The sequence below is a fragment of the Aedes albopictus genome, chromosome 3 (genome assembly GCF_035046485.1).
Source record: "Aedes albopictus strain Foshan chromosome 3, AalbF5, whole genome shotgun sequence".
Classification (NCBI taxonomy): domain Eukaryota; kingdom Metazoa; phylum Arthropoda; class Insecta; order Diptera; family Culicidae; genus Aedes; species Aedes albopictus.
In genome coordinates, this window is record NC_085138.1 from 64,569,169 (window position 1) to 64,595,852 (window position 26,684).

At 42.7% G+C, this 26,684-nt stretch overlaps 1 protein-coding gene across 2 annotated transcripts; it reads right to left on the reverse strand.

The window, feature by feature from the left end:
- Positions 1 to 5,831: 5,831 nt before the first annotated feature.
- On the reverse strand, positions 5,832 to 9,962 carry LOC109415654 (leucine--tRNA ligase, mitochondrial). 2 transcript variants are annotated; one of them, XM_029871831.2, is made up of 5 exons: positions 9,762 to 9,962; positions 9,517 to 9,646; positions 7,658 to 9,455; positions 6,997 to 7,472; positions 5,832 to 6,855 (listed from the first exon to the last, which is right to left on the reverse strand). In XM_029871831.2, the coding sequence occupies exons 2-5, from the start codon at positions 9,625 to 9,627 to the stop codon at positions 6,553 to 6,555; spliced, it is 2,688 nt and encodes an 895-aa protein (XP_029727691.2). In that variant the 5' UTR covers positions 9,628 to 9,646; positions 9,762 to 9,962; the 3' UTR covers positions 5,832 to 6,552. The 2 variants fall into 2 exon arrangements, with proteins under 2 accessions (XP_029727691.2, XP_062711579.1); XM_062855595.1 differs by lacking the exon at positions 9,762 to 9,962 and having other exon boundaries at positions 5,833 to 6,855; positions 9,517 to 9,755.
- Between the last annotated feature and the right edge of the window lie 16,722 nt (positions 9,963 to 26,684).

Below are 26,684 nucleotides of genomic sequence, written 5' to 3' on the forward strand. Positions count from 1 at the left end.
TCTACCTCATGCTTCCACGGGTCAAACGATGACAAAGACCGCCAGCTAAGAGTTGTGTGCTTAGCTGGTGGTGCAGCCTGGGCACTGTTGTCCTTCTGACTTCAGCTAGAATGGGGAGGTACGACCCGAGCGTCTGTTTACCAATGAGGTGCGGCTCAAACAGCGTCTGTTCTGGGATCCAGCGGCTGAGTAAGAAACACTTCATCACGTCCAGCTAGATCCAAGGTGGTAGCCCCATCAGCGTGTTCGTCTCAGTGTTGGTTGGGACGTTAAGGGCGGACGGGACGGTCGAGAAAATATCCGCCATTGCTCTGTTGCTACTAAGATGGTAATCTCAGATTCTACTTCATATTTTGCAACAAAAACCTATCATTGTGTATGCTCACTTGCAGTGCATATGCTGATTGGTTTTCAGCATCTTCAGTGCGATAGGTCTCGAGATTACCATCTTCAAAATCGCGAGGCAAATTGTTAGAAAGAGAGGGCCAGATAGGAAAAATAACACGGCGTCCCGTTTCACCTTAAACAGAACTGGCACGATAGCCCTCCGGCAAGACAGGAGGGTTGGCGTAGGCCCAATAAGCCACCCGTAAAAATCCCCATTGCGAATAACATAGGAGAAAATACGACTCCATACAATCGGCAAAGACCCACGCGACGAAATAAGGACTACGATTGGAAACTTGGAACATGGAATTGCAAGTCACTATGTTTCGCAGGATGTGACAGGATAATTTACGACGAATTATATCCCCGCAACTTCGACATCATGGCGTTGCAGGAACTTTGTTGGACTGGACAGAAAGTGTGGAAAAGCGGGTATCGAGCGGCTACCTTCTATCAAAGCTGTGGCACCACCAACTGGGAACAGGATTTATAGTGTTGGGCAAGATGCGACAACTTGCGATCGGGTGGCAGCCCATCAACGCAAGGATGTGTGCATGTTAAGAGTTAAGGGCCGTTTCTTTAACTACAGCATCATCAACGTCCACTGCCCACACGAAGGGAGACCTGATGACGAGAAAGAAGCGTTCTACGCGCAGTTTGAGCAAACATACGATGGTTGCTCGCCGCGTGACGTGAAAATCGTTGTCGGCGAAATGAACGCGCAGATAGGAAGGGAGGAAATGTACAGACCGGTAATCGGGCAAAACAGCCTGCACGCCGTATCGAATGATAACGGCCAGCGATGCGTAAACTTTGCAGCCTCCCGTGGTATGGTAGTCCGAAGCACCTTCTTCCCCCGCAAAGATATCCACAAAGCCACCTGGAGATCACCCGACCATCAAACAGAAAACCAAATCGACCACGTTCTAAACGACGGTAAATTCTTCTCGGATATAACCAATGTCCGCACATACCGCAGTGCGAATATAGATTCGGATCACTACTTAGTCGCTACATGCATGCGCTCAAAACTTTCGACAGTTATCACTACGCGTCGAAGTCGAACGCCGCGGCTCAACATCGAGCAACTTCGTAACGTAGAAGTGGCTCAAGATTACGCGCAGCAGTAGCAGTGGCCCTACCAACGGAAGAGCAGCTTGGCGCAGCTACACTTGAAGATGGCTAGAGGGACATCCGATCCGCCATAGGTAGTACCTCGGCTACAGCACTAGGCTTCGCGACTCCGAATCACAGAAACGAATGGTACGACGGCGAATGTGAACAGTTGAAAAACGAGAAGTATGCAGCATGGGCGAGGATGCTGCAACACCGCACGAGGGCGAATGACGCGCGTTACAGACAGGCGCGGAACAGGCAGAACTCGGTCTTCCGGATGAAGAAGCGCCAGCAGGAAGAACGAGATCGCGAAGCGATGGAAGAGCTGTACCGCGCTAAGGACACACGAAAGTTCCACGAGAAGCTGAACCGCTCGCTCAGAGGCTTTGTGCCACAAGCCGAAATGGGCCGAGATAATTACGGGAATATTCTCACGAGCGAGCGTGAGGTGGTCGACAGGTGGCGGCAACATTACGATGAGCACCTCAATGGCGACGTTGCAAGCATCGAAGGTGGCGCGGTAACAGATCTAGGAGTACATGCGCAGGACGAAAGATTTCCAGCCCCTAACCACCAAGAGATTGAAGAGGAGGTTAGCCGGTTGAAAACAACAAAGCCGCTGGAGCAGATCAACTACCAAGCGAGTTACTAAAACACGGTGGAGAAGCACTGGTGAGAGCACTACACTTAGTCATTAGGGAGGAGGAAGTATTACCGGAGGAGTGGATGGAAGCGTGTGTCCCATCAACAAAAAGGGCGATAAGTTGGATCACGGAACTTATCGTGCGATCACACTACTGAGCGCTGCCTACAAGGTACTTTCTCAATTTTTATGGCGCCGTCTATCACCGATTGCAAGAGAGTTCGTGGGCAATATCAGGCTGGATTCATGGGTGAACGCGCTACAACGGACCAGATGTTCGCCATCCGCCAGGTGTTGCAGAAATGGCGCGAATACAACGTGCCCACACATCACTTGTTCATCGATTTCAAATCGATGATACAATCGATCGAGAACAGCTATGGCAGATTATGCACGAATACGGATTCCCAGATAAACTGACACGGTTGATCAAGGCGACGATGGATCGAGTGATGTGCGTAGTTCAAGTATCAGGGACACTCTCGAGTCCCTTCGAATCTCGCAGAGGGTTACGGCAAGGTAATGGTCTTTCGTGCTTGCTGTTCAAAATTGCTTTAGAGGGTGTAATTAGGAGAGCGGGGATAAACACGAGTGGAACGATTTTCACGAAGTCCGTTCAGCTGCTTGGTTTCGCCGATGATATTGATATTATTGCTCGTAAATTTGAGACGATGGCGGAAACGTACATCCGACTAAAGAGTGAAGCCAGACGAATCGGATTAGTCATTATTGTGTCGAAGACAAAATACATGATGGCAAAGGGCTCCAGGGAGGAATCACCGCACCCGCCACTCCGAATTCATATCGACGGTGATGAAATCGAGGTGGTTGAAGAATTCGTGTACTTGGCCTCACTGGTGACCGCCGACAACGACATCAGCAGAGAAATTCAGAGGCGCATTGTGGCAGGAAATCGTGCTTACTTTGGACTCCGCAGAACTCTACGATCGAATAAAGTTCGCCGTAACACGAAGTTAATCATCTACAAAACGCTGATTAGACCGGTCGTCCTCTATGGACACGAAACATGGACCCTACGTGCAGAGGACCAACACGCCCTTGGAGTTTTCGAACGGAAGGTGTTGCGTACCATCTACGGCGGATTGCAGATGGAAGACGGGACTTGGAGAAGGCGAATGAACCACGAGCTGCATCAGCTGCTGAGAGAACCAACCATCGTCCACACCGCGAAAATCGGGAGGCTGCGGTAGGCGGATGTCATCAGGATGTCGGATAGCAACCCGACTAAAATGATTCTTGGATATCGGCAAACGGCAACCCATAATGGACCCCCAATCGGACAGGAGAAGTAACAAGAGCCACACATCAACATCCTCGTGCTCATCATTCTACCATAGGGTCGAAAAGTGACAGCAGCGCAAAGGCACCAGTTCGATAAAGTGGAATTCTTATTAGAATAGAATACATTTAGGCGCTGTACAAAGTGTAAGTGCAGCTGTCAATTGGAATCGCTCACGCAGTGCCCTAGTGGATAAAATAGATCAAGTTGTTGAAGAATAAAAAATGGTTCTCGAGAGTCATCCGACCGGTACAAGAAGACGTGGTGCGCAGCGTGCTAGGTGGGTCGACCAAGTGGAGGATGGTCTGCGGACCCTACGCAGAGTGCGAAACTGGAGACAAACAGCCATGGACCGAGTGGATTGGAGACGGCTACTATGTACAGCAGAGGCCACCCCGGCCTTAGCCTGATCGGTAAGGTAAGTGACAGTCGGGTCTCCTATAAGGCGCCGTCACCCACATAACGCCCACCGCGTTTTCCAGGCTTTCATCTAACCAATTTAGTTCATTTTTTGTGTGTGATAAGTCTATAGTGAGCACTAAACTGCGCTGAAAAAAAATCAGGTGGATTGGATGTAAGACAGCTGAGAAATTGCGGTGAGCGTAAAGTGGGTGGTAGCGTAATAGGTATCAGTAGGTCGACTCCAGAGGCGCGTCTAATAGGAGATTCGACTGCAAATGAAAATTGGGTTAGAACTTTTTACTTCAAGAAAAATCAAGAAAAAGAGCGTAACGGGACACCACCGCAAAAAATGACAAGCGTTTACTTAACGCCAAGAAATATTTTCATTTCATTTTCATTTTGCAGCATTTGGTGGGGCAATGAGAGCGCAAATCAGTCCAAAGCCGATGATAAGGAGGGGTAATGGCTAAATAGTCTTTGCTGATCACATAAACGCCATGGGATAGGAAAAAGGTATTTTGGTGTGAGATTAGGGTGTTGGTACAGACTTGACAATATCATGCTGTTCAGATGCAAAATAATTTAAAGGCTCAATAGTGAATCGCATACCTTCCAAAACCAAAAAACAATAATCCACAAAATGCCAAGCAAATCATAGAAAGAAAAAGTGCCCGATTGTTTATTTTGTCAATTATAACAAACGGAAACTTCTACCCTCTCCGACTCGCCAGTCACCCCGGAAAAAAATTTCTCTTCAGTTCTGGAAAATATATTATCCCCAAGCAATCCTGTAATCGAATTGTCCGCGTGGTCTTGTAGTACCCCTACTAGGTAAGAACCAGTCATTGCCAATTGCCATACATATGAAATGCTAGACATGACCCCATGGAGAGCATTTGCTGATGTGACTTTCCTATTAGGCAATTCTCTCATCTCATGTTTGTCTTCAAAACCTTGTCAAGCTTAGAAAATTGAAGTTAATAAACAATACATTACAAGGTTCGAATTCCCATAGAATGAGATCATTCATTCGCACTACAACACCATAGAAGATAATATCACATTGGCTGATTACAGTACAAATGCGAAAAATCTCCCTTTTCCCCTTATCCGCAACCCGGGGACGCGCCCTGTTGGATTTCGAAAGCCTCGGAGAATATTACAAACCATCAATGGCATTCCCATACACTAACCCACATTGCCCATTCAGGGGTCTGACTGGGCCTATTACCCTCCCTCAGTTTGTAATATTCACACCAACTTGGAATTATATTTTCCGGCACATAAAAGACTTCGACAAATGTTCGATATACTATGCAGCATCATGATCAGTATAACTATATCAGATGACTCTAAGATCTGATTTTCACAGAATTGTTTGTCATTGATTATACATTCAGCTATTCCAATCACTACTGCAAAGCACATCGGCCACATGCCTGAAATCAAAGCTTCCTGGAAGATATAATCCAAGCCCAGAATAGTCCTAAATATCAGCCAAAAATATAAAAAATTGATTCTCCACGAAACAAAAATTACAAAAATGCTCAAATAATACCCCGTCTAAAGGCGGGATTGGGTATTAGAGGGTTAAGTGGAATTTTGACGTTTCTTGGCATTGTTGCTTACAAAATTTCTGTAAGCGAGAAAGAGAAGGAGAGAATTTCATGCAGTGCCCTATGGCGGCTCGGATGTCCCTCCCCAAGTAGCGATCTTGGTTCTATTAGGTTTTATTTATTTTTCTGATAGTTTTATCGAAGCATTGCATAATCAAATTGATCTTATAATAGTTTCTGCTGAGCACAACTATTCTTCATCAATCTGTGGTTTTAAGAACATCTCCAAGAATACAAGGGGTTCAGTAGATAAAGCCACAAACACAATGAGAAATATTGACCTGTGTATTGGTGTATTGACCTTAATGTCAGTTTTAAAAGACTCTTGTACATATCATTCATCAACCAGTCTTAAGCAAGAGTAACTGTTCTCGAGTGAGAACAGTTTAGTAAATGAAAAATAAAACAAAAAAAACAGCTCAATCAAGATTTTAATTGCCATCGTGCCATTCTCGCTGACAATGCTCAACTTCATAAATTAATACCTTCTTCTCTTCTTCTTCTTCTTTATGGTTCTACGTCCCCACGGGGACTTGGCCTGCCTCGCTTCAACTTAGTAATTTTTTAGCACTTCCTCAGTTATTATTTGAGGCATTATTTGCCTGCCATTGCATGAATTTGTATATTGTGAGGCAAGGCGCAATGATACACTCTGCCCAGGGAGTCGAGAAAATTTTCCCGACCGGAACGGGACTCGAACCCGCCGTCTCCGGATTGGCGATCCATAGCTTTAACCACTAGGCTAGCTGGAGACCCAGCTGGAGCCAGAAATTAATACCCTATTCTCTATAAATTTCTAAATTTAGTACCCACTCTTATTGGTAATCCATAAAAATGTGTAAATTCTATAGAACCAAGTTACAAATCCACTAGGGGATCCACTCAAACTGTTCGTCGTAAAAAAAAGAAAGCATGTAACATATTATTATACTTACCTATCATTCTATGTCGATACGTCCAAACGGTTTTGTACATTTCTGCTAGTCACAAACTCTTTTTTAACGAATGGCTCCCACCAAATGCTTTCGGACAATGAAGAACACGGATTTTTTTTACTTCACTATAGCTATACCCAGCACTCCAACACTTCACTGTTCGACCACTTCCTTCTGCTTCTTCTTTTTCTTTTTATCTTTCTTGGGCTTAACTTTCACGTCCCCACCTTTACCCTTCAGTTGCTCCTTATCTTCCTTAGACAGCTGTTCCAACGTGATACTCAGGATAGCATCACAACCCGGATAGAGCACAAAGTCCGTGTGGCGCACCTTGCGCTGGCCGATGTAGCTTAGGACCGCACCCTGCCCAAAGGCAAGATCCAGCGATTGCTGGTGTGTCAGCCGGTTCAGATCCTTGGTGGGAATTTTCAAAATACAGCACTCGAATCCGTTGACCTGCAAATAGCACAATGGCATATAAATTTAGAATGTTAGTTGAATAGAAAAATTGCATTTGAAAAGAAGATTGCATGGAATTGGGCCTCTTCGTTGCAAAGATAAGAAAGAATTTAAATAGTACTTTTGCATAAAACTTACTTTGAACGTCAGATCCAGTGGGTAATCCTCATCCACCACAGGCCAGCTCTGCTCAAACACACCTCGGTCCCACTGAATTTCCTCCGAACTGCAATTCAGTCGGTGCGGAAGCGCTCGAAACTGTTCCCACAGTTCGGACGCAAAATGTGGTGCCATCGGGGCCAACATAATGATTTGCGCCGCTATCGCTCGTTCGTACTGTGGGCTGAAGGCAACCACTTCCGTCGTAGAACGCCGGATGGCATTTGTTAGGCCTTGCATCTTTGAGATGCCCACACTCAACTGGTGGGAAAACTTATAGTTGAAGGTTGCACCAGCAGCGAAGTAGTTTCTTGCGTCCCACAGCTTGCGGTCCTGCTGCAGGAATTCCTCCGAACTTGGCGGGGTTTGAGACGGCTGGATGGCCGATCGGTGTAACCTGTAGTCGTGCATTGTCATCCAAATGCGCTTCTGCCAATTCAGAATGCCGGGGAATGCTTGAAGAGAGGCAGAAACATAAATGAATATTTAAGGTATAATTCTAATTTTCGAGAATAGACAAAAGAGTCAGATTGCTTGATAAATAAAATGCAAAAAAAGGGTTGAAGGCAACTTTGGCCACAAAATAATGGAATTGAGTAAGCCAACCGACAATAGACAACATTCAACCCTTAGTACTCACTTGCTTCGGACCAATTACGGTGCGAGGTGGGTGCCACGTCGCCCAGCAATATCATTCGCAACGTGTCACACCCATGCTCCCGCAGAACTTCCAACGGATCCACCCCATTCAGTTTCGATTTGGACATTTTTTCCCACAGTGCCACCACCGGTGCTCCAGTCGCTTTCTCGATCGCCTTATTCTTCTTCTCGTCGATCACTTCCACTTCAGCGGCCGGGAGATACTTGCCGCTCCCTTTCAGCCGATAAGATCGACCCATGACCATGCCCTGCACCAGGAGACGTCGGAACGGTTCCGGTGAGGTGACCAAGTTTTTACTGTGGAGGTAGTGATTCATGAAGCGAGCGTAGTACATATGCAAAACGGCGTGTTCCTTTCCGCCGACGTATAAATCGACTGGCATTAGGCGACGGGAAAGATTGGGGTCTACGAGTTGCGAGGGATTCTTGGGATCCAGGAAGCGCAGGAAGTACCAGGAGCTGTCGACAAAAGTGTCCATCGTGTCCGTTTCCCGCTTGGCGTCAGAGGAGTGGCATTTCGGGCAGATGGTTTTCAGCCATTGCTCGTTTTGAGCAAGTGGGATGCCTACGGAGTCCAGCGGGAGCTTGACCGGTAAGTCAGAATCCGGAACTGGCACTGGGCCACAGGTTTGGCAGTGGATAATGGGAATGGGTGTTCCCCAGAATCTTTGCCGGGAAATAAGCCAATCTCGTAGCTTGGAACTGACCGGGTAGCCTCCTAGGTTTAGTTGGGACACTTGCGCTAGGATTTGGCTGCGGAGTTCTTCAGATTCAGTTTGAAGTTGGACTTTTAACGGGATTTGATATTGCATAGCTAGCTGCCGATCTTCGTCATTGGAAGCTACTCCAAGATAGCAATCGTTTCCTTCTGGGAAGTTTACTTTGTCTGTCACGATAACGGGAAGATTATGTCCCAATATGGGATTCTCAATTTCCAGCTCCAGTTTCCTCTCCTCGAGTTTACTGGAATTTAACAGATTCGAAGGATGGACAGCCACAAAAAGTGCTTCCTTCAGATGTTCCGGATGTTTGGTCCAAATAGGGATAGTATTTTTCTGCCCGCTAACTTTCAGTTCAAAGTTGTATCCATCACATTCTCCAATCCAATGTTTTTGTAGTTTAATAATGTCCTTCCAATCTTCTAGCGTAGGATCCGCCAACCCATCGTACAAGGCCTTGGCAAACTTCGTTGTTTTAACGAACCACTGCCTTAGAATCTTTTTCTCCACTTTTGCTCCGGATCGCCACGAACAGCCGTTATCATCCACCTGCTCATCAGCCAGAACCGTCTCGTCCACAGGATCCCAATTGACTTGCGCTTCCTTCTGGTACGCCAGCCCATCCTCGTACAACATCAGGAACAACTTTTGCGTCCACCGGTAGTACTCCGGATCGCACGTTGCAAACTCCCGTTCCCAGTCGAAACTGAACTGCAACATTTCCAGCTGCTCCCGCATCTGTCCAATATTCTGCTTGGTCCACCGATCGGCTGGAATCTTCCGCTGTATGGCAGCATTCTCCGCCGGCAGCCCAAATGCGTCCCAACCCATCGGGTGCAACACGTTCGCACCAGTCAACCTATAATACCGAGCCATCGCATCGCTAATGGTGTACACTCGAACGTGACCCATGTGCAAGTTCCCTGAAGGATACGGAAACATTGCCAGCACGTATCGTTTCGGTTTGTCACTGGCCGGATCGAACCGATAATCGCCCAGGTTATTGCGCCACTTGCGCTCAATTTCTAGCTTCATCGGTGAGGTGAGGTCTCTGGAATCCTGTTGAAACGATTTTGGTTTGATTTTGTTTGATAATCATGAAATCAAAATTTTTACCTACCATTAGATTTGACCCACCTGTGCAACACATCCGCCGAAGCCATTTTTCACTGTTTCCAGCGGAAACCTTTTGCCTGAACGTTTGAAACGCATTCAACTGCATCAGTCTCATTGTGCTTTCACTTGCAACACTTGAATAATAAACAAGTTTTTGTAAAAATTAACAAAATCAGAACATTACACAACGCGTCTCGTGTAAAAACCGCTCACACCGTCCAACACGCAACCCGCGTATGAACTGTCAACCTGCTGGAGAAGCTGTTCGCAAAGGTTCGTAACCAACGAACGGTAAAGGCAAAACAAAAACGACGAAAAACGTGCGCGGAGACCAAAATAAAACACCGAAAGCGTCGCGACGCCACCCACGCTACCGGGGACGCGAACGGTGGAGACAAAACAAAAAGCGGCCGAAAACAGCACCAAGCCCAAACAGCTGATGCCGTTTGGTCGATTGTTTGGCGATCAGCTGGCCGGACGAAATCGAGGCAACCCTGCACGAATCGATGAAATAGTACACGATGAAAGGTTGTTATTGAAGTACGTGTTTAAATAGTTTAGAAATAAAAAGTTTTAATAATATTAACCCTTTATAAGGCACACTGGGAAAAAAATCTTCATTCCTTCCGAGATTCCTTCTATGTGTCCGGGACATGGATTTTTGCAATGAAAGTAAACAAATGTTTTCCACTAGTGCGACTCATACTTTTGATGAGGCACCATACAGCAGCGACTCATACAATTTGGAAGCACATACTATTCACATATACTTTGGATGTGGTTTGGCACATGGAAATTTGCCAATAAGTATGAGGCAATTTTCCTGAGTGCAGTGGCAACTATATTGCCACCTACTGTTTTTATTTTTTTCTGTTTTATAACAATTTATTTCGAACTTCTTTTTTGGTTTACGCAAAATTAGGATTACTAACAACGCCTGGTATTTTTTTGGTACTAAACAAAGCTTAAACAATAATTTGGGAGCCATTTGTAGTCTCAAAAATGGCTAAATTTGACCGCGTGAAGAAAATTAGCTCAAACTTATTGTAAAACTATAGATTTGGTAAATATTTTAAGAAATAATCAAATAATGGGTTGATATGAGCTGAACTAAATACATTTAAATTATGGGTTAAGACCAGGGTTAAGACCTAATCCACTCTAAGATCTCTTTTCCGGCTTTTGTCGAAGTCAAAAGAAGAAAAGTACCCTAAACGGGCAGTGGCGAGAATATTGCCACCATCGCTGCACTGGGAAAAAAACTCTTCAAAACTCTTCAAAACTCAGTCAAATTTGAATCAATTGACACAACTTTTGGAATGTGGTGAGATAGGTATGGTATCTACCCGTGTACAACATTTCAAGTCAATTGGTTCAAAATTGACTTAGTACTAGTGGAAAACAGACGAATATAGAAGCCACCGCCCAAGTGGCGCGATACCCTAGGTCCAAAGAATAGTCAAGATAAAAAGAAGGGAAAATCAATGATTAAACAGCCAAGGGCTGAAAGTCTCTTTAATAAAGACAAATCAATCAATCAATGATTAAAATATTATTGGTGCTGTACCAGTGTCTACAGCAATTGTGCAAGCGAATTTAAAAAAAAAACATATTTTTTCTTGAAACTGTTAGATAAACATACTGAGCTCTCTCGGATCAATAATTGAATATACACGTACATAGTGTTCGGCCATCGGATATACAGACTGAATATCGGGCAAATTGTTTGAATCTGCAACTGAAACCTCTCTTTCGTCAAAGTTCTCTTAAATGCATTGTATTTGCTTCTTCCGTTTCCGCTAACATTTCTTTTCGTGAAGCACAACGTAATTACTGATTACCTCAAGGATTTGCCTTTTCTAACTGATTAAGTTTCATCGACTTCTAATAAGTTGTCCACTTTTGGGCGATCTCCTGAATGAATCGGAGTAGCTGCTGCGTTTTTTACATACACCTTCAGAGAGAAGTACTCTGCAAAATCATTTGTATTGGAGCCCCCCTTTCCAGAGGGGAAGGGGTCTCAGACTATGTTAAGGACCCCCAAACTCCCCCCTGGGCCTCAAAATCCTTGCATACATATTTTCTCGACAATCAGCCCAGTGGTTTCCGAGTCCATAAAGTGACAGACATGAATTCATTTTGATATGGGGTGACAAAGGGTATTTTCGGCAGGTTTGTTCTCTTCGTCATGGGGGTTTTTTGACGACCAAATTGCCTGTAACTTGGTAGTATAATTCAGCTTAGTTGGGGAAGATTTGAGGCCAATTCTGAGATCAATAGGTTTAAAAAATTCACCGCACGGCACGGGAAGTGGTCCATTTTGCCCTTTTTTATACAAAAAGAGAATCAAAATGTACTTTCAAACATCCAACACGACTGTGTTGGATAGCTGCAGGTGTAATTAGAGGTTAGTAGCAATCATAAAAATACATAAAAGATCATTTTTCATGATTATTTTGCCCCGTATGCCCCAACAACTGCTGGATATTCACATTTTTTCCTAATTATGAGTGGATTTTAATGTTACTGATTTGAAGTTGACTTGTTTGGCATGCACAAAAAGCGCTAGATCTATTATCATCAGAATCATCTTCAGGAGTTGTTCGATTTGTCCCATTTTGCCCTATTTTCATGAAAAAATGAGATTTAAAATGTATTTATGAAAAATAAATCCTGCTATGGAACGTTGAAATTAGTTTTAGGTGCAATTAGAAGCTAACAGTTATCATGCGCATATATGAAAGATATTTTCCCAATTTTACCCTACATGCCCCTAAAACTGCTGGATAATAACATATTTTATATGGTTTTGTTATGTTACTGGATGCAAAACATGGAGTCATAGATCATTTTTTATACATACAAATACGGTTTATCGATTTATACTAGAACCATTCATGGTAATGGTATGAATAGATGTCCATTTCACCCCAATTGGCCCTGATTTTTTGCCATGTGATGAATAAATTAATTTGCCCTGATTATTTTACTGTCCTTTCGATTACATTGGTTTCAGTACCAAAAGTCCATCAATTCGGACATAAGCAAATGCGGAAAATCAATTCATACATGAGACGACAACAAATCAGGGCAAATTGGGGTAAAATGGACAGCTATTTGTACCCTCCCGAGAATGATTCTAAAGCCAATCGATAAACCGTATTTGAATATATAAAAATTATCCAGGACTTCATGCATTGCAACCAGTGACATTACAAAACAATACAAAAAATCATTATCATCCAGCAGTTTTAGGGGCATGTAGGGTAAAATAGGAAAAATATGTTTCATATATGCGTATGATCTCTGTTAGCTTCCAATTGGACCTAAAACTAATTTCAACGTTCATAGCAGTATCTGTTTCTTATAAATGCAATTTAAATCATTTTTCTATGACAATAGGGCAATATTGGGCAAATTGGACAACTACTCAAGATGATTCTGGTAATAACAGATCTAGAGTTTTTTGTTTATGCAAAAAAAAAGAAATTCAAATCAGTAACCTTAAAAATCCATTCATAATTAGGTAAAATTTCCAGTAAATTTCCAGCAGTTGTTGGGGCATATGGGGCAAAATAAGCATTTAAAAGGATCTTTCATATATGTTTATGATTTCTATTAACCTCTAATTACACCTGCAGCTAATTTCAACGATCTACAGTCGTGTTAGTTGTTGGAAAGTACATTTTGATTCTCTTTTTGTATGAAAAAGGGCAAAATGGGGCAAAATGGACCACTTCCCGTGCCGTGCGGTGAATGAATTTAGCACCAATCGATTTCTCGTATTTTTTACGTCAGAAATGGTCAACTTCACGTACCGAAACCAGCGGCGTTAAAAGATCCGTTTTTTGGGTCGATTTTTCCCACTGTGCACTGTGCGATGTTTCGCATGCGGTCAACATTCTTAAAAATGGAAAAAAATAAACTGAAATACAGTTTCGGCATTCTGCAAACTGACATGAAAACAGTAAATAAATACAGTGTATCAAACAATTGTCCGTACAGCAATTTTTTGGTCAAAATAAATTTTCGTTCAAATGATTATATCTTTTTTCGAGTCTTTTTTATACATCAATCAAATACGCTGAAATTTTTATCAATCATGAACCATATATCAAAGCTCCATTGTTAAAATTTTGAGCGAGATCAAATAAGTTTTCTGAAAGTTATAGAACTTTTAGTAAAACTTATAAGATTTTTGAACATATTTTTTAAACTTTATCCAGCTTTCCACGCTCGCCATAATGGCGGATGCTATAAAACAATTTGACAGTATATGTGCCCCAGTTAACGCAACGACTTATTTCATGCATAGCAACCATTGATAAACACATTTTTCAACGGAAAACAAACCAGGCAAATGACTCGTTATCATAGTGAAACAAAATTATTATAGAAGAACTAGCTGTACCCGGCAAACTTTGTCTTGCCTACTGCGTTTTTTGACGTTTCAAGTTTCTATCCAAGACCAAGTCCCCGGTCACAAAACGTACACGGAAACAAATCTTGTAGTAAATATGACTAGCAAAAAATGTTCGATTTGACTATGGTCATATCTATTGAACATAACAACAACATTAGTCAAAACAACCGAGTTATTGTCAAAAATACTATGGTTTCCTCAAAAAAACTATAGTATTCCTGACTATTTTATGTAGTTAAAAAATGAATGCTTTTGATACCATAAATACCATGCTTGCGGTAAATATGACCACGCTTTTTTACAAACCTCAAGAACTTTTCTTCATCGTTGCTCTGTTTTACCATATTTGTGGTTGAAATAAGAGTGTTGTACCAACAATTTTCAGCTGACTACATTTTTAGTAGAAATTTACCATAAACATGGTAAATTTTTCTCAGCGCAACCCGATGCTTGACAGCGCGCCATTTGTAAACAAACTCTCTTCAAAATCAGACACCTGTGTCTCATTTCAAGTTTTCATTTAGTAAAATCGTTCAATTTAAAATAAGTTTTTGAAATAAGTGGAGAAATTTGACGTTATTGTGGATGACACGCTGACTGACCCGGAAATTATGAAAGGTAAGCCAGTAATTTGTGTTTTATACGAGAAATCAAGTGCTAAGTTCCCCCTGTTATTTTTTCTTGCAGAGGAGGACTATAATTCGGAACTTGAAAAGCTAATTTCTGGATGTGTTTCGTTATTTATGCGATTCTCATTCGTAAGCACCTCAAAGGGCCCCAGCAGCTGCAAAAACAAAAATAAAATATCACAAAATTCCCTGGAAGCAACGCCTGATGACAACTTCCGTGATTACCGAGCTGCAGCACGACATTCTGAGCCGCAACGAAAAAGGAAAAATCGCCGTCAAATATTTCGGGTAGAATATGTGAATAGTGTAACAATTTCGTACACAGATTGATAAATAAAGAAAAACGTCTAATCATTCTATTTTAAAAATTATTTATTATAAATAACACAAAATGTAGTTATACTTACTATGCACTGAATCATTCCAAATGTTGTTAAACTGACTGTTTTTGTAGTAAAATGCAAGGATATCAAAATACTACAGGCATGGTAAAAATAACAGAAAAGCCTTTTAATTGAAATATAGTAAAATCAACTGCACATGTGGTTGGCGTGATCAGACATTGTTGTCTGCTGAAAATTGTAGGTAGGTTGCGCTTAATTTAACCCCCTGATATGGTAATTTTTACTGCAACATTCTTTTCCGTGTATGGAAGATCGATTTTCAAAAACTTTATTTTTTTCCATGTTTTTTGCCTCATAAACCTTCCTTGGGTGAAAACTAACAGAACAAAACTTAGACGATCAAAATTGGTCCTTCCGTTCGCAAGTTATGCGCGGTCCCACGTATGCCACAGCATTTTTATATATATAGATTATTTTAAACTTATATTTTTCTTCTAGCTCCAAAACTGAAAAACTAACATTGTATTTCGCTAATAACCGTTTCTGGTACGGCTCTTTTAACTCTCGAAGATGCACACCGGAACCTCTGGCACCGGTCAAACCCCCAGGCTGACCAACCGCCGTTATCGGGCTGGGCTCGAAAGGCCTCTTTTGAGGGTTTGTTCAAGAATTTCTTAAAATACAGAATGACTTAGATACTGGTGAGGCGATTTCAACGATGAGGAGGACCAACAATGGAAGCCGAAGGCTGGCACAAGCACAAACCGACAATGGTGCCCAAGGTTGATAAGCGGTGCTGAAGAGAATCACGGTCAGTCAAGGAGATCGTTGCCGGGGACCAAAACGTAGGCCAGCAAGGACTGCCGCCCAAGGGAGTTGGCGAGGGAAGCCGGCGGTGAGAGGCCGATAACAGTGGTTACTGTGGGCTGGCATGCAAAGATGCAAGGAGGTTGATGGTAGCTGCTGAACACAGAGTCTTGTTTTGTGGATTGTTCTGATAATTTGTGTGACGGCGTTTGATAATTAAGGAGGAGAAGGTTATGGATAATTGTTTGGATGTGTTTTCGTGTTTGACAGATGTTGGATCTCCAGTTAGTCCAATGCAGTGGTGCTTGGGCTGAAGCATACCTCGGGCTAAATTGAGATTTAGCGTCTAAGCCGCGGGCCGCAGTTTGAGCAACACTGGTCTAATGGATAGGGTTTGCAATTTCTAACCCAGAGAAGCTGAGTTGGATTCCTGTCTCGATCGTAAGGTATTCGAGACTTCCTGGATGTGATATATCAATGAGCTTTCCACAATGTGCAAGTTCGTCCAATAACAGGTGGGGAAGGTCCTTGATGTTAGATTGCTTATGGAATGTTGCGACTGGGCAGGCCAAAGTCCAGCGGAGGCATTGTGGATTGTTGTTTTCAAGTATTGAGTTGCATAGCGTAAATTATGGGTGCTGAGTGATAATAAGGCTGGTATTGCATTTCAGAGCATGGGTTAAATTTGCTGAATTCAAGGGAGGTCTGTAGTTAAAGAGAGATTGTTTAGATGTCAGGTTCATATCATTTTTTTTGTCTTTATTATCGAGACTTTCAGCCCGAGGCTGGTTCGTCTCCGAAAGGTTATGAGTCAAAACAGATACAGAGTGTGGAGACTATTTTTTCTTACTTAGTAAACGTTCAACCTTTTTTGCTTGTTTTCTGGACATTCGTTCCCTCTTGTCATTCCAAGCTCGAATTGCTTCGGTAGTTGCAACCTTAAAATCAAGTAATTCTAATTCACTTTCACTGTCACTGTCAGTGTCCACTTTGGTATTGCTATCCCCTATGTGACCAGAATTGTTTTTCACATCATCAGATATTGTTATCATGCTGCTGTCGTCGCTTTCATTGTCTTTCGTTTGTGGCCTTTTCTCCTGTGGCTGGTTGTTGGAATCTGCAGAGTCAATAGACAGTTGGCGCTTCTCTGTTTTCTTTGTGATTTCTTTTCCTTTCTGTTGTCGTTTGTGTGTTGTTCCACTCGAACACCCGGCGGCTCCTGACTCGTCCCGTTCGAATTCAGTAGCTTGTGTTGACTGTTGTTTTCCCTGTTGCTTTTTTACTTCTTCGCCCCGCTGTGGTGTCATAATCGGACAGGCTTTTTTGAGATGCGTATCCAATTTGCACACGTAGCATTTCAATTTCATCCCATCAAAATAGATCCGCCCTTTCCTACCGAAGAAGGTGAGCGATTCCGGGATTTCCGTCTTGATGTCCATGTGTACTCCACGGACACCAGAAAACATATTCAGACCGCTGTCTGCTGGAAAACGTTCACGAACGACGCGTTTGACTGTGCCGTAATTTCCCAGTACTGAAGACAATTCAGTATCTGGTACCTCCGGTGGAAGATCAAACACCCGAACGTATCGTGTGTGACCTCCCGCTACCGACATGTGCACCATCATTTTTTTTCCGCCGGTGTAAAGAAACGGCAGCACACTGCTGTTGTTCTGCAGAACAAAGTTCATCGCACTTTCACACTTGAAACGAATGAACACGGCTTTCTCGTCAGAGATTTTGTATGCCGTGTCCATCATTGACCGGTCACCTTTGAGGGTTTTGACAAACCGTGCCATATCCTCAATAGTTGGCTGTGCAGCGTTTTCGGAAAATTGAAAAGCTAAAGTAAATTTAACTTCTATTTCGTTTCCCATTTCGACTACTAGTTTTGTTGAAATTTTCAACCGCGCGTCCGAGTAACTGTTGTGTAGCGAAAAATTACAACCAGCCTCAACAAACGGTAGCTGTCGACTCCTTACAAATTTTAAATTTCTTATGTCTCATGATCCCAATTACTTAGAAAGGCGTTTTCTTCAGCAAAGCTGTTTGGAACGATAAATGGGCACTTACCTTTTTCTAAATAGACCTCACAATATGTTCTCATATGAATAAAACAGTTTCATACGAAGTTTGAGTTCATTATTTGTTGATATTTTTAGCAAATTCCAATCATAAAAGAAAACATGCATGAGTTTCACAAGATTACAATATCGTTGGCTAGCATGGTGCAGCCGTCGTTCGGGTGGGCGCCTTGTTGAGCAGAAGCTGCGAACTGACTGAGGCTTCGGTCAGACAGCGATGACGAAAAGGGGTTCTCACATACCTTGATGAGCGACTCGCCGGTCGCTGGTGGTGGTGGTAAGGGTCCTCGGGCTTGAGCGCCGGTCAGCTACCGGACAGGGCGTGCGTGGGCGGGTGGTGGAGGAGGCTACCTTCGTGGTGGTGGACGTGGTCGGGGAATAGTTTGTCGTGGTGGTGGATTCGTTCCCGGTGTCTTCCTGGTGTACGTAATCTTCATCGATCGTGATGACGTGATCGACAAGGTATCGTCATCCACATCGGATGATCGATCGACGAGAAGCGAGATCGAAGCGAACTTGAGCGGACACTAAATTCTTTACAGGGTGCACTGACTAGAGTGGGGTCTATGAGAGGAAGTCCCTATTCTCACTTTGATTCGGGCATGCGACTAGCTATAGGACCTCTAGCGAGGCTGTAGGGTCCACTTCCGGAACCAACTCTCGCAACGGCAAACTCCAGCTCTCCAGTTCAGAAGCTTTCTCCGGTCGTTCGGATTCACCAGACTTCCCACAGGTTCGCTGTCCGTCGTCCGCCGACGACGCTCCACTTCTATCGCGACTGTCACTCTACACGCTCATTCGTAAATGCTCAATTCGCACCATCTACACACTCAATGTAAACATAGAGAGTGCATGCCAGTACAAACCCTACAGTTACCATTGAAGTTTGATGGAGATTTTAGCACGAGGGCTTAAAATTCCATCGGGATCGACAGACCGTGGTCAGCAAAGAAGAACAGCGCCGGAGCCAAAATGTAGGCCAATAAGGGAAGAAAGGCGGAAATGGGAACTCATTAACAGCTGTTGCCGTAGAATTAGAACGTCTGTGGTGGTGCGACGGCACAACTCTCCATATTGAGACGTGTTCACAAGGGCAGAAGAATGTATCCTTCAGCCAGTACCGGAATAGTTCTTCGCAAGAACTGATGAGCTGAAATCACAGATTTATTGAGATGGGGAGCTCCATTCCTACGCTATGGACGTCCGTCTACTGCGTTTCGGTACTTAGCAAACACCGTGCACTCTTTTCTTATTCGCTCACTCGATAATTAATATATACCGCATTTAGTTCACCACTGGACTGCGAACTGCGACTTCATAAGTGCGAAAACGTAAATAAAAGTGCGCGATTGCATCAAATCAGGTTGATGTCTTCGGCGCACTATTTCTTCAATCTATGGTGAACAAGTGCTCTGAAGACACCGAGTTGATGTGATGCAATCGCGCACTTTTATTAGCGTTTTCGCACTCGTGAAAACTAGTGCGATAGTCCAGTGGTGAATTAAATGCGCTATATATCAAACCTCATTATCATCTATTTGCCATTTAACCAATGCTTGTTAAGACGTCGCATCATCTGTGTTATTTTTCATTTTTATTTTGTCGAAGTCGAAGTTGAAATAACTAACTAACTACATATATCCATATTTATTTGGTGCAGCATGAATGTAGACTTTGTCTGATGCACTGCCACTAGTAGCTCATCTGAGGATAGCATCCCTAGCTCCGGGAACCTCCTGTCCGCACACACGTGGCTAGCGCCGTGTACTCTGAGATGACGCCACTGATACCACTTGTGCGGCCAGGAATTGCCCTGGAAAATCGCCTGCCAGCCTTCCGTTGTTGATGCGATGCTCGCAACCTCGGAATTCATCTCATCCGCTGACGACCAACATTTCAGACCGCCTGCGGAGACACCATGTGCTCACCGTCGTGGAAACCCGCTAACACTACTTGGAATATCGCGAAGGACAAGTGCTCACAGCATAAAACATCTTCGAATCCACCGACAATCACACCCTCACTGTCGTCATGTTGCACAAGGCCTCCTGCAAAAGACATTCCTGAGCGAAGGCTGATTATATCTCGATGCGCCGACGGTACTGTCCAGCCCAGCCTCAAACAACACACATAGAGCCGTCCTTACAACATCCGGCCGGATTGCTTCAAGCCGTCTTCCGAACATCCGTCGGCCTGCGCCGCCGCCACGGTATCCGACGTCACGAAGCCATCACCTTGGATGTCGCAAGTCACTTGATGGCCTGCCACCGCCACTGCTAGACGGGAACTTTAGGTTGATGATGATCTAGAAAAATACAACCGAGTTTTTAGGAATATTCAGAGAACACGAATTATGTCGTCAGTAAATCCATTTTATCTTTACCTTACGAAGTCGAATTTGTTTTGTCGAGATTGTTCTTCGATGACAATGAAAAAAATGTGTTTGTTACAGGTTGCTATGCGAAATAAGTCGTCGTGTTAGCTGGGGCACAGATATTGTCAAATTGTTTTATAGCATCCGCCATTATGGTGTAACCCGGTAGCTCATGGGATGGGGGAATCTACAGGGTCGTTGATGGCATTTCATTCACCCCTATGCACATGCCATGGATGGCCTAATCTCGCAGGAGCTATTGTGGAACGGAAACCTGCCCATAGATGTTCAACTACGTAGAATTGGCAAACGAATCATCTAAAAGGGGGGGGAATACTTCTACGGCAAGGATCCAGGAAAAGCGAGGCTTGGAGGTTCCTTTGTGAACCCGGAGAACGACACAAGCACAAAATGGTGAACAGATTTTAACGCTTGGTGGCTCTTTCTAAAGTATGCTACACCTGAGGTTACACTTTACAATTTTTATTGAGTGACGTCACAGAATGGGTACTTGCATGCTTATTTGGTCCGGATCTTTGGTGATGGTGTAGCAGGGGCCTCGTGAGCCGATCGTAGATCAGCGATCGATGCTGGTCGTGGAAGCAGGCGTCGGAAACGTCGAAGGGGTGTTCGACGGACGCATGCCGACTTCGGAAATACCGGGCTATTGTTGGTGTTGGAGCTCGCCGTGTCGTGCAGATGGAGGAAGATGGCGGCTGTAGGATGGTGGGCTGTGTTGAAGTGCCCAATCGCGCGGCCAAGAGGAATGGCGGCACGGAACTACTCTCCGGAATGTCGAAACGAGTCAGGGATCACCTCCCGAATAGGCAAATTTGCGCACACTTCCGGCACACACACTAACGGCATTCCCCAAGGCACTTCACTGTCGGAACTCAGGAAAAAGAGTAGAAAAGAAAAAGGTCCCAAGCTTGGACCTGGTCATCACGGATTAGTACCCTATGACGTCACTGTACCTAACCTCTAACTTGCACTAATTGTCTTGTCTCTTTTGTTACGTACCTTTTTCTTGTTTTGTTTTAGGTTACACGTTATTTTTCGTTCATTGTTCTATTGTTTGTTCGTTGCATGGTGGTTTTAACTATAATTTTAACAGTTAATTAGCTTTAAGATATACTTTTTTCCATTTTTACACTACTAACCGTACTAATACATTTTAACGCACACGTTCCGTACTGTTACATTTTAGAACATCTACTAACGAACATTTTTAACTTTTAACAAACGAACAATTCAACTGATCCTACATTTAGAAAGAAAACACAATCATTAAAAAAACATTCACCAATAATAAGGTTTCACACAAAATTCACCTCGAAACTACAATTTACACACGCGCGCTACTACTACTCTGTTCGAGGATCACTGACTGCACAAGAGAAATTCCCCAGTTTCGGTCAGGCTTTTATAAGAAGAGCCGGCTTGCATAAAATTCTGCATATGCATTTATGATCTAGATTTCATGATTGCCCATCCTGTTGTAGCATAGCACCATCTATGGGGCGAGGTGAAGACTTTCAGGGCTGTGTTTGTTTTGCCCGAGCTCAAACTGCTCGAGTTTGAACACATTTCATGGACACGGTATGACGTGAAAGTGGCACAAGCACTCATTCGTTACCTGCATGCAGGGAGTGTGTGCGTTCCTTTATTGCAGGGTCTAATTTAGGGGAAGAAATTAGGGAAAATAGGAATTGTGGCGGAGCCATCAAGTACGTTTTGGAACCGATCGGTTACAATGGCGAGCGTGGAAAGCTGGATATCTCAATATGTACTTGATGAAACTTTTGCAATGTTTTTTTTGTGTTACAACTTATACCTAAGGCTTTCATATGCAGCTTCGTTTGAGGTTTTATATTCACTACAAAAAATGAGAAAAATCTGTATATGTTCCGAGTGTCATTTGGAAATTTACCATATTTTGATCAACTAATGTGCCAAGTGTTTTCAGCGTTTTTAAACTCTCTTAATGTAATATTTTTATACAGGACCTACTAAACCACATATGAATAGTAGGTCCTATGTATTTTTCATTCAGTTAATGCACTTTTATTGGTGGAAAACGTTTAGCAGATTATATGTGCAAAATATGATAAATTTTTAAATATCGTCAACTGCCTAAGCACATTTTACATATTTTTGTAGTGAATATAATACCTCTAAAGTACCTGCATACGGAAACCTTAGGTATCAGCTGCAACACAAAAAAATGAAAAAGTTTCATCGAGTACATACTGAGATATAATGTTTTAAATATGTGTTCAAAAATCATGTAAGTTTTTCTAAAAGTTCTGTAACTTTCAGAAAACTTATCCGATCTCGCTCAAAATTTTATCAATGGAGCTTTAATATATGATTCATGATTGGTCAAAATGTCAGCGTTTTTGATTGACGTACAAAAAAGTTATGAATATCCGTATGAAAAATTATTTTGACCAAAAAATTGCTGTACGGACAATTGTTTGATACACTGTATATCAATGCTGAGTTGATGAAAAATATATAAAAATGCATTTTTATACATTAGATGCAAATTGAATGCACATTCAAAGAGTGATCTGCCCCTTGGTGGCAACTATATTGTCACCTAGATTTTTGAGAGTTTCTTTCAAACAAAAATTGTTTTGTACATGTTATCATGAGTGTGGTAGTTGAGTAGCAACATAGTAAGCCAAGCATTTATGAAAATGCAGAAGTTGTTGAGTTGTCAATAAAGACGGTTGCCACCCACCACAAATGGCGTACGAGGATGGGATTTATGAAAAAAACATTATCATAACGGAGATGGAAATTATTAACAAGTACTTCAGGGCGGCGCAAGGAATACTGGAAGAGAAGAAGCAGAAGTCTATTAACCATATAGATTCGCGTATACCTAATGAGAAGGTCCAAATCCAACGTAGTGGAGTACGGATGCAGATTACAGGGACTGTCCGGGATAGGACCTCGATACTCTGGCTGAGATAGTTCGGGAGCTGTAAGCTGCTTGTAGTTCGGTGATAGGTAAATATGAAAAAAAGATTTATCGCCGTAACGGAAATTGCGCTAGCAACGCGTTGGTCCAGAGAAGGCACATAAAAAAGTATCAAAATCCTTAACGGGCAACACGTTATCAACGTGTTGGCTCGGAGAAGGTAAAACAAAGTATCAAAGTCCTTAACGAACAACGTGCTGCCAACACGTTGGTTCGGAGAAGGCAATAATAAAGTCCTTAACGAGCAACTCGCTGGCGTCGTGTTGGCTCGGAAAAGGCAGGAATAATCAAAGTCCTTAACGGACAACGCGGTGATGCGTTGGTCCGGAGAAGGCAATAACAAAGCCCTTAACGAGCAACTCGCTGGCGACGTGTTGGCTCGGAGAAGGCAAACAGAATCAAAGTCTTTAACGGACAACGCGCTAGCACCGCGTTGGTCCGGAGAAGGCACATAAAAAAGTATCAAAATCCTTAACGGGCAACACGTTATCAAACGTGTTGGCTCGGAGAAGGTAAAACTCAAGTCCTTATCGGATAACGCACTAACAATGCGTTAGTCTGGAAAAGGCAGAATAATTATTTTTTACACAGTTTTCAGCTATCTGAGAGGGGAAGAGGGAAAGCGAGAGAACGAGCTAGATACCTAAAAGTAGATGAGATATCCTCCGGAAGGATATTTTGAGCCAATTTTCTATGACAACGACTGAAGCGGGTAAAAAAACTGCAATTATCTGGATCTCTTCGGAAGGAAAAATCATTATGCAATCAAATGAATAGAACATCTTTTATAAGAAAAGAAAGGATGACAGATTGGTGATGAAAACCTAGAACAGTGCAACGCGTCATGAAATTGAAGGAGACGCAAACATACACTGATAACCATTCCTGGATGATGTTTATGAAGAAAGCTGATCGAGACGTTAAGATAGTCAGGATAAGGTATGCTCAATTTACTTGTTTCTTTACAGATCCATTGCTTGATGGGAAACAGTTTTATTTGCGTGTCGATGGAAAAAGAAAGATGAAAAAACGATACTATACCAATCAAGATGTAGGAGGTCTAGATTTGGTCTAGATCGAAAGGTGCGATTAGATCTACCTGGGTAATATATTAGGAACACCAACGCCATCGGTGTGACGTTTTTCAGTAAAGATGTGTTATACCAGCAATTAAAAAAATAACAGGTTGAATAGGTTAAAAATAGATCCAGCCATAAAATTACAAACACTAAAAGAAATAGGATTAAAGGTCGCTGATTTAAATCATATTTTATTATAAAGAAAAGGAGATGTGGTAGTTGAGTAGCAACATAGTAAGCCAAGCATTTATGAAAATGCAGAAGTTGTTGAGTTGTCAATAAAGACGGTTGCCACCCACCACAATGAGTATAATCATTTCCACAATAGTATGCGTTGATTACTCTTCTAATTTTCTCGGCCTTATAAAGGGTTAAAAACAAGTAATAGTTATTTATGTGACGAGTTGCAAAAAGTTGATTTTTTCAGCATGAGTCGTACATTTATCCAACGAGGCTTGTCGAGTTGGATAAATACGAAGAGTGCTGAAAAAGTCGAGTTTTGCAACGAGTTCACTGAAAGGCGGCTTGCGGTATTGACCACCATAAAAATATTTTCAAATTTATCATGGCAAAATGTGATCATCGACCCAACAATGCCTCTGGTGTGCGTTATAACGTTATATGTTTCTTCTCACCGGTTCGATAGCCAAGTGGTAAACTTTCGAGCCTGGTGATCCAAAGGTTCTTGGTTCGAATCCAGCTGCCAATAGAAACTTTTTTTTAAATTGTAAATCGGGTCCATGGCAGGGGTAAATTTAATGGAACACAAAGATCCGGAAAATATTTTGAAGATTTACTTTTAGGGTTCATTCGAGGGTTCATTAACAAAATTCATAACGCCAAAATTGGTAACACTATTTGTATGAGGAGATTTTTTTTTGTTCGGGCTGTAACATCATGGCGGATATACCCATCCACCCCCCCCCCCCCCCTTAGCGTTATGACATTTGTGAACAAACCCTTAATTAATTTTAATAGGTACAAAATCAAGACAAAAAAATCAGACGAAAGCAGCGAAGCAGAAAAAGGATGCTCTTTCAGACAAGAATGCAAAAATTTATTTTTTATTATTTATTATGCTTTTGGTCGAAATACGAAGTGACCGAACGTGCGAAAATTGATTTTTAACCTACTTAGAAATGTCGCAACTCAATTTGGATTAGTGCATATTGTTGCTCTTAATTAGCTTAATGATGCGCAACAGAAAAAATAGATTCAAATTTACTTCGCAGCTGCAACTTCGCATGTGCTTCTAGCGACGACTACGATTTGGTGGTGCGACGATAATATCTGCACACTTAATTTAATTTGCCGAGGCCGGCAAAACAAATCGCCGAGAATCCAACAGCTGAGAGCTCGGTAAAAATCTCGGTAAAAGTTCAAATTGCCGACCAGTCTGCAAACTTGACAAAGATCAACTGTCAAACTTTGACGAGCGGTTCGGTAATGCATTGCCGAAAATTTCGGCATACGTTATTACCGAAATTCAGTAAATGTTTATTTCCTTTCATGCTTGATAATAAGAAGAAGTAAAATGAAAGAAAAACTATAATTAGGTTACCAATTTTATTCTCGCAAGCATATTACGAAAAAATATACAACGGCAAGGTTGCGACCATTCATTTGCAAAGATTTACATTCATTTGCTATTATCTCAGTTCAGAAGCACGCTATCGAAAAACAATGTATGAATGAATTTAACCTTGTTTTATCTGAAAGTTTGCCGAATATCATTGGGGTCGCAAACGTATACCAAAGTCGTGAGCAAGCTGTGAAGGCAACTCTCCACGCGGTGAATGTAAATTTCATTCACGCTGTGGAAAGTTGCCTTCACAGCTCGCTCACGACTTTGGAATGCGTGTGCGACCCCAATGATATTCGGCAAACTTTCAGATAAAACTACAAGGTTAATTTCATCCATACATTGTTTTTCGATAGCATGCTTCTGAACTGAGATAATAGCAAATGAATGTAAATCTTTGCAAATGAATGGTTGCAACCTTGTACAACGGAATGTTTTTTTTTGTTGAAATCTCTGATTCTGAGAAGGACCTTCTCGCTTTGTATCGTTTCTTCAACTCATTGTTAAAAAACAAAAACATAACTCCACACTTCCTCCTACTCCTCCTTGAGCACGCTCGTCACGAATGCACCGGGCCCCGGGCCAGTTAGATGGTGACGCGGTTGGCGTGGATCGCGCAAAGATGGTGTCCTCAAACAATCCGACCAAGTACGCTTCGCTGCAAGGTAATAAAGGCATTTTGGAAACGCAGGCCCATCTTCAAAACCTGCGCATTTTCACACAAGCGCTGGAACTGCAACTTCCGGATCAGCATCTCGGTGGACTTTTGGTAGCGACGGATTTCTCGCAGAGCTACCGTTCCCGGCCGGTAACGATGCGGCTACTTCACTCCGTCGGTCGAGGGAGCACTTTTGCGGGCGG

Excerpts from the sequence above, each read along its gene's own strand:
- LOC109415654 (XM_029871831.2), bottom strand. The coding sequence starts at position 9,627 with ATGAGACTGATGCAGTTGAATGCGTTTCAAACGTTCAGGCAAAAGGTT. Across the intron at positions 7,473-7,657 it reads CCGTAATTGGTCCGAAGCAA|CATTCCCCGGCATTCTGAAT; the intron begins GTGAGTACTAAG and ends CCTCTCTTCAAG. Across the intron at positions 6,856-6,996 it reads CACTGGATCTGACGTTCAAA|GTCAACGGATTCGAGTGCTG; the intron begins GTAAGTTTTATG and ends TGCTATTTGCAG.